Genomic DNA, 12,406 nt, shown 5'->3' on the forward strand with positions numbered 1-12,406 from the left:
GTCATCTTTTCTAAACTGGTTTTCAATACTGGAAAGCAGTAGCCATCTTAGACACCAACTCTTTCTTAGAAAAAGAGCAAGTGGAACTTGAACAGGCATTTGCATAATTAGGAAAGGGGCTTAACCAAACTGAGATGGCCACTTCACAACTTTTACTTTATGGTTAGGGGTGGTAACTGAAAAATTGCAATTACTTATTTGCCTCTTTCACCAGCTATCAAAGGTGACACCTTCAGTGAAGTTTGGAGTCAATTACTTCCAGACTAGCATTATGAAGAAATAATGAACTATGTAAACAGAATGCTGTATTCTCTGTTTATACTCATAAATATATCCAAATCTGGGAAACTTCTCCTGCTATAAGTGAAATTCATGTTCCTTCTCTCACTCAACATGGTGTGAGTTCATTCTGGAGTTTAGTTACCCAGTCAGTGGTGAGGAAAGAGGGGACAGAACAATGAGGTGAACACCCCCTAGTTACTTCCAGGCCTCACCTGACAATGGAAAATGTGGATACAAACTTGGATGCTCAAGACAATACACAGAACCCTCTATTAAATTCAGCAATAAAAGGTACAAAAATCTGTTCCACAGAAACAATTGGTCTACTTAAAAATTGTAATACCACAACTGTAACACATGATTTGCTCACCTTCTCAGTGGCATAGCTCCATAAGCCAACTGTGTGGGAAATGTTTGCATCTATTTGAGCCCTATCACAGCAGCCTTCTATCCTTTGTAAGACTTCCAAACAACTCAAAAATACCCAACAATCCAAAGCTCCAGGAGGAACAGAGACCTGAAGATGAACAGATAAGATTAACTCAGAAATACACACTAGTCAGATAAGAAAATACTTCAGCAAACTCTTGACACAACACGAAGGAACCTCCTGAAAGAGCTGTACTCTAAGAAAACAAAAAAAACCAGATGAGCTCCTGAATAATTTACATATATTAGTGCATGAAAGTAGTGAAGCTAAGCAACTAAACAGTGAGTATATTAACTACATTTGATACAGTCACCAAGATGAATAAGTAAAAGAGAATCAACAGATACTAGTACTTGGAAAAATTCCAGAAACATGGAAACAAAGGTTGAGGAAAAATTTCTATAAACTTACTACTCGTTTCCTAAGGAGACATCAGATCCAACTGAGACCAAAATGAAAAGTACGCTAAGTAGTAGATTAAAAAAACTGAAAATAAAGAAATTAGTCAAAGTTTCCTCCACAACAGTAAGTTAATAAAACAGTAAGAAGTCTTTTTTATCTCAATTTTTTTTTGGTTAATTGTCCATGACAAACAAACAAAAAAAAAGAGGGAGAGAAAAGGCTAAGAAGGTATTATCAGACAAAGGAGTCAAGAACCTAGACAGAGAGCATAACTACAGATCTCAAATATAACCACAGTACTGGTGTCTCAAAATCTTGGTCATAAACAATGCAAAAATACTTTTAGAAAGAATATGAGTCTTGAAACACAAAGCTTAATTGGTTTATGATAGGCAAGTTTAACATGCAAGCACAGTGCAGTAGAAAAAATAAAAGAAGTGCTGCATTCTGAAAACATTTTCAGGAAAAGGTCGTATAAGCAAAGAGTAGTTTAGATCTGCACCATGTGTTCAGAGGTGTCAAACCACATTAGGGTGTTTGCCTGTATTAAAAAAGGATTGCAAAAGGGATAACTACATGACATGCACAATTAAGTGTTCCTGCCTCACAGCCTGGATGCCTGCATTCAGTTTGGATCACCCCACTGAGACAGAAATAATAGAAATAAAAGTGCAAAGAAGAGCCCCAAACATGGGAGGCATGGGACAGACTTGGGGTGGAGAAAAAGGGTAATTGCAGTAAGTACCTTGACAGATCTAGAAGATTGGGTCTATTTAGTTTGGAAAGTAAAAAAATGACCACAAAACACACACAAAAAAACCATACTATATATTTGGGAATTACATGTTAGTTTTAGAATACATAAAGGTGTTGTCAATGTATCTGAAGTAGTTTTTCTGTTGTTAAAAACAGATGAACAAATGTAACTTAGGGAACTGCTAGTGCTACAATGTCACATGGGCAAAACCTAGCAGCTGCTGTTATAAAAGCACAAACAAAATCAGTGGAGAACCAGAGATTCATGGGATTAAGGACATGGATGAGTCACAAGGTGAAATGCAGACATATTCTCAAGTACACTAAATTGCTCTTAGAGATGTATTTCAGTTCAGAGACACCTGTGGTCATACACAGAGGATGATCAGTGTATAACGTCCCTGATCCAGCCTCTTAAGAGCATTAAAAAACACCAGCAGAAACTAAAGCATGGAGGCAGGAGGCATAAAGCAGGGAGCTATGCAACATAACAAAAGAGCTTTAAGCACTTTCACTTGCTTCTGTCTCTTTCTTCAGTCATTGGATGTGACAGTCAGAGGCACATGCATATTACAAAAGAGCATTACTGGGCACCAAAAGGAATCACAAAATAAGGATCACAAAAGGCAATCAAAGCAGCATCCAATGTGTGTAGCAGTAAGAAGCCCTACTGTAGATACTGTTTCTAGTTCAAAACTGCTTTTTGTTAAGACTGCTAGCCTGCAGATCAGCATATTAACCGCTCTGCTTTATTTCCCTCAATGCAACACTGTTATAAATTTAAACTATGAGAACTACAGTTTGAGAGGCCAGTAATAAATCCAGTAAAGAAGCAGACAAATTACCTACCAGCTTAAGAAGTTTTTCAGGTGAAGACCAGAATACTTTAACTAAATAGAGGTTTGGTTTTCAGATGTAATGTCTCCAAATTTTTTTCCAAAGACATCCTCACGATGAGACATTCAACCGTAGCACTGTTGCAATATGTTATTACATTATTTGATACCTCACAGCCAGCGCTGACTGTGTTCTAGTCACCAACATCTAAACTTGAAAAATCTTGTTAGGTCATCATTGGATATAATTATTTATGTAATGGAATATAGTACACTGACTCACTTCTAATAGCTTGAGTTCTTGCACACAGTTATGAAGAAGCTCCAATGCTCGCTGGGAAACTTCCCATGGCCTCTGCAGGAAGATTAATAACGTGCACTGGCGAGAAAATAGGTAGCTACGCAAGTCCAGTAGAGTAGCTTCTTGATTCTGAATTAGCTCTCTCTTCTCCATGTCTATTGGTTTTCGGAGAATTAAACCATTCCAGCTCCTCACTGGCTGGCAAAAAAACGTCAGCCAGTTTGCACCATCTAAGTAAAACAAGTTAATATCAAAGAATCAACCACTGCGCTTTCTATCAAAAGCTTCCTCCCTCCAGAGTTTGTGAGCTCATTCTTTCTTAAGTTTAACATACAGATAAATGGCTTAATATCTTAACTTTAAAAACAAAACAAAAAAACCCCAGCAAAACTTAGCTCTGCAAGTTAGTAACTGAATTTCAGACTATTTAAACCCCATCTTTCATAGGATTTAAACCCCACCTTTCATAGGTCTTCCATCTTAATTGCATTTTGTTAATATTATAGCAGCAATCAGTTTGTAATGTATTTCTCAGCAATTAAGCCTACTTGAAGTTCAAAACAAACAAGCTTTATATACTGAAGTATTTCTTACTCAGCCAACATTGATAGATGTGCCCCCACTTTCAGGTATAGCATCTGGTTCAGTCAGGACAAATGTATTCCACTGCAATTATTCCTGCACTACATTTTTACTAGGTTCATAACACAAACCCAATTAAAGCTGCTATATAACAACTTATGGCTAGTTCATCAAAAGAGCTTAAAGTTACACAGTACTTCTTGCATAATAATTTTTCTTGAAGAGAAAGTTAAACCCTGCTGCAGTGCAGATTGAGCCCATATTTCTATTCAGGTTTTTAGTGATTACCAAATGTCTCATGTAATTTGAGGCAAAAGTGAGTGCATTTTTCCAGGAAGTTCTCTATTGAATAACTTAGCACCGAGCTGTGAAAACAGCAACTGCATCCCAGCCACATCATACTTAAGTAATTACAGAGTTTCAGGGCTTCATTTGTAACAATCACCGAGTAAAAGCAAAACGAAGGTTTTCATTAAAAAATACTTCCAAGCTTCAGAGATGAAAAACAATACTTTAATAGGCTTTATCTGATGTACTCTTGAGTTTGCAGACAGTATAATCTAAGAGCATGAACTCCCTAGTGCATCTTCACTGCAACATACCATCCTTTTCTCCCATGTGCACAAATGGTACCCAAAGCACTGGGCTGCTTCAGCAGAAACCCAGTGAAGAAATGAATACACTAATTTAACATTTTGAAGTCACTTACCACCAGCCCCAAAGTTGACAACGTATTGTGAAAACAAGGCATCCAGTTCATCATACTGCACTAGTGCATCCTCAAATTGCTGCAGCATCTCAAAGACAAAGGCCAATTCTTCCTTTTGACACACAAGCAATACAAAGAGCATGTTACTGATATTAATCATGCCTGGTATTACAGCCTCCCCTCATTTACACACAGAGTTCCAGGAACTACTTTTTCCAACAGTCCTCCTCTTCCACTATTCACAGATAAAGGGAAACCTGCCATTGTAGCAGATGCACCATTTCTCCCTAACACGGTGAGGTTCACAAAGGAAGACTCAGTCATACACTATGCCAATTAATTCTGCTGCGTATGCAGACCCTGATTCACTACAAGATACTTGTGTACATCTTTAAAAAACTCAAGTTTAAAAAAAAAAAAAAAAAAAGCTGATGACTCATCTCTCACAATAGTCATAAATTTTTCCTGTCCTTCCTGTACACTGTGAAGGCACTGACTGCTGTATCAGTAAAAGTTCTGTTGTACACAGAGAGCTAAAGCACTAAGTAGAAAAAAATCTGAGATTTAGATGTATCAAATTCAAGAGGTAGCACATAATGTCAAAGGAGACAGGAAGATGACATGGAATTGGTGTGGAGACCAACACTTTACAGGGACTGGAAAATTCTAAAGGAATCATGACCTTTAATTCTATTGACAAAGATTTCTTGCTTTTCTCTGCACCAGCTAAGCCAAAGACATATTTTGAAATATATATTTAAAAAAATATTATATTCAAGGCATTCTCTAAATGGATTACTTCAAAATAGACATTTCACTAAAAATCATCTCCATACATACTGGCAATATCCTGAACCAAGTATAGCAACATTTATACTACATATCAATTACAACTTCTACAATAGTACTGTATTACAATGCAACACAAAACTGCTAAAAAATCTAAAAATGCTGCCTTTACACCAGACTCCATATTTCCTCTGCCAACGCTCAAAGAATGAATAGAACATTAAAAGAAAGCCAGCTCAAAAAAAAAAGAACAACCACCAAAAAACAAACAAACAAACAAACAAAACCCAAAAAACCAAAAAAATTCTTCAACAAAAAGAGACTCTCACCTGAACCATGAAATACTCGCAGAAGCTCCACCCTGGCTCAGTCCTTTTCTCTCTCAAAGTTCTCATGTCATCTTCAAACTTGCCTAAGTTTTTGGTAAAAGACATGAGAAGCAATGTCCTGAGTTTGGTCAGGAAGGCATTCCAAGATTCCTGAGAACGGGAAGAGTCTTTCAAAGGGTCAGAAAGTACCACACATCTGTAAAGAGATGGTTGAAAATAATTTTTGAGGAGGTAAAAATAAAAGTCTCAACAGATTCAGAGTGAACATAGATTAGATTTTCATTCAATACTGATCAGAGGAAAAAAAAAGTTATATTTGTTTGTGGAGAGTATGCCAGGGGATTTTTTTGCCTGTTTGTTTAGTTAGTTTTTGGTGGCTTTTTAAACACTTTTCCATGTATGTTTAAGTCTGCAATAGAGCTAATTGAGAAGAGTTAAGCGTTTTCCACAAAATATGTACCAAAAGCTTTACTGCTTTTAAAACAATTAACAAATGTATGTTATTCCAGTCAGTTAAACATAAGTAATACTGTAGCTAGGCAAGAAAAAAAAGATTTTCCTTTGCAATATAATAAGCAGAATGGTAATTATTATTACTCCTGGCAAGGATTACGTAAGATCCATTATATCACATATTATTAGCCTTTCTTAAGTCACTTAAAATAATTCTCCATATATTCTTACAGTCTCTCTATTTGGTTTTACAGATATTATGTGCTAAAACTCCCACCGCTTTTCTTGGTAGATAAATAAACAGATTCCATTAATTCACTGTTTTTTGAGCATTTTCTTTCCTCAGTTTTTCTACCAATTTAGTAAAATTCAGAAAACTACCAATATCTCTAAAGACAGGAAAATCTCTCGCCTAAGTAAAACACCATTTCTGGTTAGAAAAGTCATGTCATCTCATGGCAAAATGCTTAAATGAAGTCCACTAATCATTGAAAAACCAACAGCAGACAATCAGAGATGTTCAAACTATTTGCTAAAATAATCCTGTACTATACCAAACATTGTCTAGGGAGAAAGAAGAACACACATAGAGTGTTACACCAGGCTGACTGCCAGGCACTATCCCCTCACACCAAGATACAACAAGTGCTTCCATCTACCCTTTTCAACTTCAAATGGTTATCCTGATGCTTGTTCTTAGGAGGAAAATCTCCTATACAGAGTTGTGGTTAAAAGCACAAAATATAATATAGAAGAGATTCAGCACAATGTTTCAGCATAAGGAGGACAGTTATTCAAGTTGGGTTCAGATTAAGATTTGTGTATTTTGTTGACTTAAATGAAAACAAAACCAGTTTTATATATTCACTATTATTTTCCTTAGAATAAAAACATCAGAAGAAACTGGCTTTAAGTCAATTATCTCATCAAGGAAAGGCAATTAAGTAAAAGGCAAAAAATACGATGGTAAAAAATAAGCCCTATTGGCTTCTAATTCTCCTCTCACCCCTCACACTACCTGTAGTTCTGGTTACAAACACCTAAGTAAAGAAAAAACAAACCCTGAAGTTATAAATACTGATTATTACCACACTGCTCCTCTAAAACCTCTCTTAGCCAGGAGATACTTGAAAGCCTTTTGAAACATATTTCAGAGCCACCGTAAGTCCAGGAAAAACTGCAAATAAACTTCCAGGGGAGGTTTAGGTTGGACATTAGAAAGAATTTCTTTACTGAGAGGGTGATCAAGCATTGGAATGGGCTGCCCCGGGAAGTGGTGGATTCTCTGTCCCTGGAGATATTTAAAAAGAGACTGGATGTGGCACTCAGTGCCATGGTCTGGGAACTGCAGCGGTAGTGGATCAAGGGTTGGACTTGATTGTGATATACGATGTTAATGAATTTGTATTCCTAACCAGTAAATTCAGAATTAAACTAAGAAGAAAGCGAATATGGGGCTAGACAAAGCAATTGAGACCTATAATTTTCCACAAAAACAGTGTAAGCAACACAAGACCTTAACGAGATGAATTCCTGTCTCGGCGATAATTGAAGCGTGGGCCTTGTTCTTAAAACAAGGCGCTGCCAAGGCTAAGGAGGTACCAAAGAATGCAAACATCTGCACAGAGACAACATAAAAATGCCACAACCAGCAGATAAGGGAAAAATTATGGCTAGGGTCTAATTTTGCTCTGTAAGAGGATAATGAAGTCGGCGAAAACAAGAAAGGTAAAGGGTTCAAGTTTCAGGAAGACTTCTTACTTCATCCAAAGACCCCCTAACGACCCCTGATATCTCCCCAAGAGAGGACTCCACCAAGACTCCACCCAGACTCCGCCTATCATGAATATTGTAATAACATGATGTAATCCCTATGAATATATATGTAAACCCAGCCCTTTTTAATATTCATAGAATTGTAATCAATATAAGGTAATTCTAGAGTTTTAGAAGTGTGCGAGTGGAGCAGAGACTCCCCATGCACCCAGCGCTGTTTTGCTCACTGCAATTTCACTCTTATTAATTAAATTAAACCATTAACAGAATATTGAGTCTCGGTCATTTTTAACACTGATGATCTCTGAGGTCCCTTCCAACCCAGCCAATTCTATGATTCTATGATTCTCCCCTTATTGTTTGTGTCAGTCTTCACAGCACAGGCCTTAGAGTAGCACCAATGTGAACAGCTGACATCGAGGCAAGCTCTTCAATGAGTAAGGAATCTGCTACACAGAGAGCTGTGTTTTTAAATCAGCACAGCAGTCAAAGATTAAAAATGTCTGCAAGTAAAAGAATGCTTACCTGTCACTTTGTTTGTTACAGAAGTCATTTCTTATTTTATCTACTATAGAGGTTCGGGGAAGGATATTTGTTTTGTTCTTTTTCTTGGCATCACTCTCAACTACCACAATTAGCCAGTCTGCTGAGTTGTGAGCTTTGAGAACATTCTGCCACTTGGTGATATCATCCTTGACTGTGGTTTTGTACACTTCCGTGTCCTGGGATGGGAAATAGTCAATTATCAGATTAAACAGACATTCTCAACAATTTCAAGAGACAAACTTTTTTTTCCAAGAGAAGGCAAACAGAAAGGCATATCTTAGAGAAAAAAAAGTTCACTTACTGAAAGAAATCAAATTATATATAGTATAGTAAGTGGCTTTTTAAATTATTTCTAGAATTTGTTTAACATCTGGATCTTAGTATTTGGTACATTATCTTTCTTTACTCAAATTAAGAGTTTAAGTTGTATTTTCAAATCTTGTTTTATATATTCTTGAACTTTATAACAAAAACATGATCAAAACTGTATAGCTGAACTGTTTTACTGTCACTTAATAACACAAGTGTGACATTTGTGCCTTCTAACACTGCACAAATCTTAAACTGTTAAAAGCTCTAACGTAAAAAAAAGAATCAAAACCACAAAAGACTGTTTGGTTTTAGGATTTTTTTCTTGCTTGTGGGTTGGTTTTAAACAAAATAACTCAGACAACTCTTAGGTTGATCTGGATACTTTCTGACTGGTCACTGATCAGATGTCACCTTTTTCCTTCAACTGGATAATTAATTCATAACATGTCAACCAAAAAGCAGTGAACTGAAGATAAAAAGGATTAAGCCATTCCAAACCTTGCCCAGTTTAAACTGCCAACAGATACTAACACCCAACACACATGGAAGATGGACTAAAATAAATATCTTATGGTTTAACCTTATGAATAGACAGATCATAACTGAAAGAATCTGGCCACATTTCTGTATAAGGAAGTGTGCTGTGCCACTGCAGCAACACTGCTAGATCTTGGGGATTTTCATGACAAAATACTGACAAATAGGTTATCCAAAAACCTGTCCTCTTAGAGTCAAGCAAGATTACAAAGAAATACAGCTTATGGTAAAAAGTACTCAAGCTGACTAAGTTTCATCTCCAATATACTGAGTATGCATGCAAAGCAGACTTACTTGTTCAAATAAGCATGGAAAGTAAATGAAAACTACTGGAGAGCACAAGCAGGAAGTCAAAGCATTTTATTTTTAAATCCGAGTACTCATTTTTTCATGTTTCCTAATACTTACACAACATTCTGTCCAATAAATATGAAGAAAGGGGAAAGTCAAAAGGGCCTTATTCCCCTCTTTGGGTAGTAGCTCCTCTTTAAACTGAACAAAGTTAGATTCTAGGTGAATCATCTTCGGAGCACGGCCGTAAGACCTGCAGAGTTTAAAAAACTGAAATTAGTGGATGAGATATACATAGCAGAGTACAAAAATGAGCCTGTATTTGGGGGAAGAGGAATAAACTGAAATACTCTGGCACTGGAAACTCACAAACTACAATGACTGCCATTTGTATAAAGTTAACTAGAATTTAGTATCTCTTGAAATGAGACAGCTGTTTGCAAGAACAGCTTTCATTAACAGATTTTTTTGTATCTCTAAGACCTCTAAAAATTCCAAATAAGAAAATTCATAAGATATTATTTTCCAATCAGGAAGCAGTGTGCCACACTAAACTTTTTGCAGGAAAGTACATCTAATTGCATGTAAGTTCTAGCTATATTCTCATTAGGAAGCATGTCAGTTTCAGAACAGGACTGCCAAAGCACATCAAAGCACACACCAAGACAAACTCACAAGCTCAAAATACAGAATTGCTACAGTTTTCCTTTAGGTGAAGTTCAACATAGCTGAAAGTGTGGAGATTATCATCCCAAAGTAAACAACATTTACCTTGATTAGCTAAGTTCTCCTTTTCTCAGTTGATACACTCAACTGAGTTTATGGTAAGAGCTTCTCAAAGTACCACAAATACACACTTCTTCAAGTCTAAAAACAAACACTGAAACAGTATCACAGAAGAAAGTGAAAGTTTACCTCCTCCATTCCATGGGTTCTCTAGGAAGCTGCTGAGAAAGCGTAGGATATAAGGAAGTAAATAAATTCTGATCTCCAGCACCTAAAAGTGAAAGACATTGATGTATTATCATTTGCAAATCATCAAAGTTATTAGTAACCTATACCATTAATGGTTTGTTGTCTCAATAAGAAGATGTGATTTTGTCTATGTAGAAAATGGACTCCAGCACTGAACGAGACTTTTTAAAATCCCACACTCTCAAAACCTAATACAACATTTTAACAAGACATAAATTCCTACTATGATTTTCCACATAGCTACACAATCCATATATGAAAGAAAGTACCATTCACATAGCTGGTTTAACTAAAAACTAGACAAGCAACTTGCTAACCAGAATCACTAGCTAAACAAAGTATATTTAAAAACCCACATGAATTCAGCCTTCTCAAACCAGAAGATTGGTTAGATAGCAGTTTACATCACTCCCATAGCTGGGCCTACCAGGAAAAAATCATCATTAGTGCATATTTACTGGGTTTCATCACACTCTCCTCCCATTCTTGTGAGCTGCTGTTACTACAAAGCAGCTCCCTGACCATCCCATCTTTCTGGATGCCTTCAGAAACATCAGGTCTGGTATCATGGTGCATGGAGCTGCCCCTATGCTGACACCCAGATCTGAAGTTAGGCTTTAATCACTTGGGTTTCAACAACTGCATTAAATGCAGCACTGTTAGACTACCTACCTATATACAAGATCAAACAAAACATAAGGTCCACTGTACAAAAAACATATTATTGGTAGCCTATGAATACCAGTTCTTAAATTCTGTTCTTCTTCTTTGAGCACAGGGAGGACATGATAAGGAAAAGATGGGCTTAAAGCAAGTTCTTTCAACTTCTCATGGTTACCAGCATCTTTGAGCAAAGAGATGGTAAGCTCTGGAACAAGGAACTTTTTCAGATATTTTTGAATCCCAACCATACCAGCCAATACATAATACCCAAATAGTCTTTCATGATACTTAAACAAATGACATGACATTTGACATCTGGCAAACAGATACCTCCAAATGAGAGGAGAGTAAGGTAAAAAATATATTTGCCATAGTTCTAAATTCTGTTTTATCACATTAACTCTCTAAATCTGAATGTAATGAACTGGTCCATACTAGTTTAATGATATCACTTATTAAATCTCATCTCCTCTGCTTGAGACTGCAATTAAGCTCTAAAAATTCCTTTCTTTCCTCTTATGAGGGACTCTACTTTTGCCCCTGAAGAGCTATATTTTCTAATTAAGATTTTAACAGGCATTCAGGCAATTCTGCTCTTTCCTGGTAATTTTATACCCGTTTTCATTTTACTGATCATCTGCCACTGTACAGCCCAATCTGAACAGAAAATTCTTACTTTCCTGTGGACCAGGGAGCTAAAGCTGGAGAAGTACCCAACATCCTTTCTTCTCCCTTCCACTGTGCCATCTCATCTTCTGGCACACAGCCATGAATTACCTTCACTGTAGCTAAGCAGGTTTTAATTAACCTTGGGAGCCCTTTTCCAGTTCACTCACTTTTCCTAGTTTTCTTATATATACTATTTTGATTACTGGCCACTAGTATAATTCTATCACAGTACAATATAAAAAAAAATTAATTTTAGAGGTCTGGTTAAGTGCCAGAACAAGCAAAAGAAGCTCTTCTGATGTCTGACCACAACAGCTATTTCTCAGTGATAAAATTGCCTAGAGTAGTTAAAAAACAAAAAAATAAACAAAAAACCCCACTCTATTATTGGTGCTTTAGCCTTATGCCTCCAGAAAGGTACTAACCAAGCAATTTATTCATGACTCCTCACCTTCATTGTGTTCTGTCTGAATTAAATTTGTCATACAAAATCTTATTTAAGACTACAAACAAATGTCTAAAGTGAAAACCAAAGCAAATGTTTTCATACTGTTAATGCTGTCTTATACCAAGTTACAACATCTCTATGAGCTAGGCCATGGAAAACAGTCTATTGATTTGCAACTCATTATTGAAACACAGCTTAGTGATTCAGCAACAGCACGATGACCACATCAAAATGATGATCAAAATAATAGCCCATGAGGCTTGGAGTCTGACTTGAAAGGAAGAACTAAGCATTTACTTTGGAGCATAACAGTGGTTTTT

General features: G+C 36.5%; 1 protein-coding gene across 1 annotated transcript in view; it reads right to left on the minus strand.

Annotated features, from left to right (window-relative positions):
* Positions 1-12,406, minus strand: part of TRAPPC10 (trafficking protein particle complex subunit 10) — a 41,603-nt gene that overhangs the window by 22,005 nt on the left and 7,192 nt on the right. Inside the window, exons 2-8 of the mRNA XM_071751757.1 lie at positions 10,247-10,328; positions 9,449-9,584; positions 8,171-8,367; positions 5,417-5,612; positions 4,299-4,410; positions 2,990-3,237; positions 653-799 (exon numbers count right to left, since the gene is read on the minus strand). Of these exons, the coding sequence (XP_071607858.1) occupies positions 653-799; positions 2,990-3,237; positions 4,299-4,410; positions 5,417-5,612; positions 8,171-8,367; positions 9,449-9,584; positions 10,247-10,328 (1,118 nt within the window). The remainder of the gene's footprint in view (positions 1-652; positions 800-2,989; positions 3,238-4,298; positions 4,411-5,416; positions 5,613-8,170; positions 8,368-9,448; positions 9,585-10,246; positions 10,329-12,406) is intronic.

Source organism: Heliangelus exortis, chromosome 1 (genome assembly GCF_036169615.1).
Source record: "Heliangelus exortis chromosome 1, bHelExo1.hap1, whole genome shotgun sequence".
NCBI lineage: Eukaryota > Metazoa > Chordata > Aves > Apodiformes > Trochilidae > Heliangelus > Heliangelus exortis.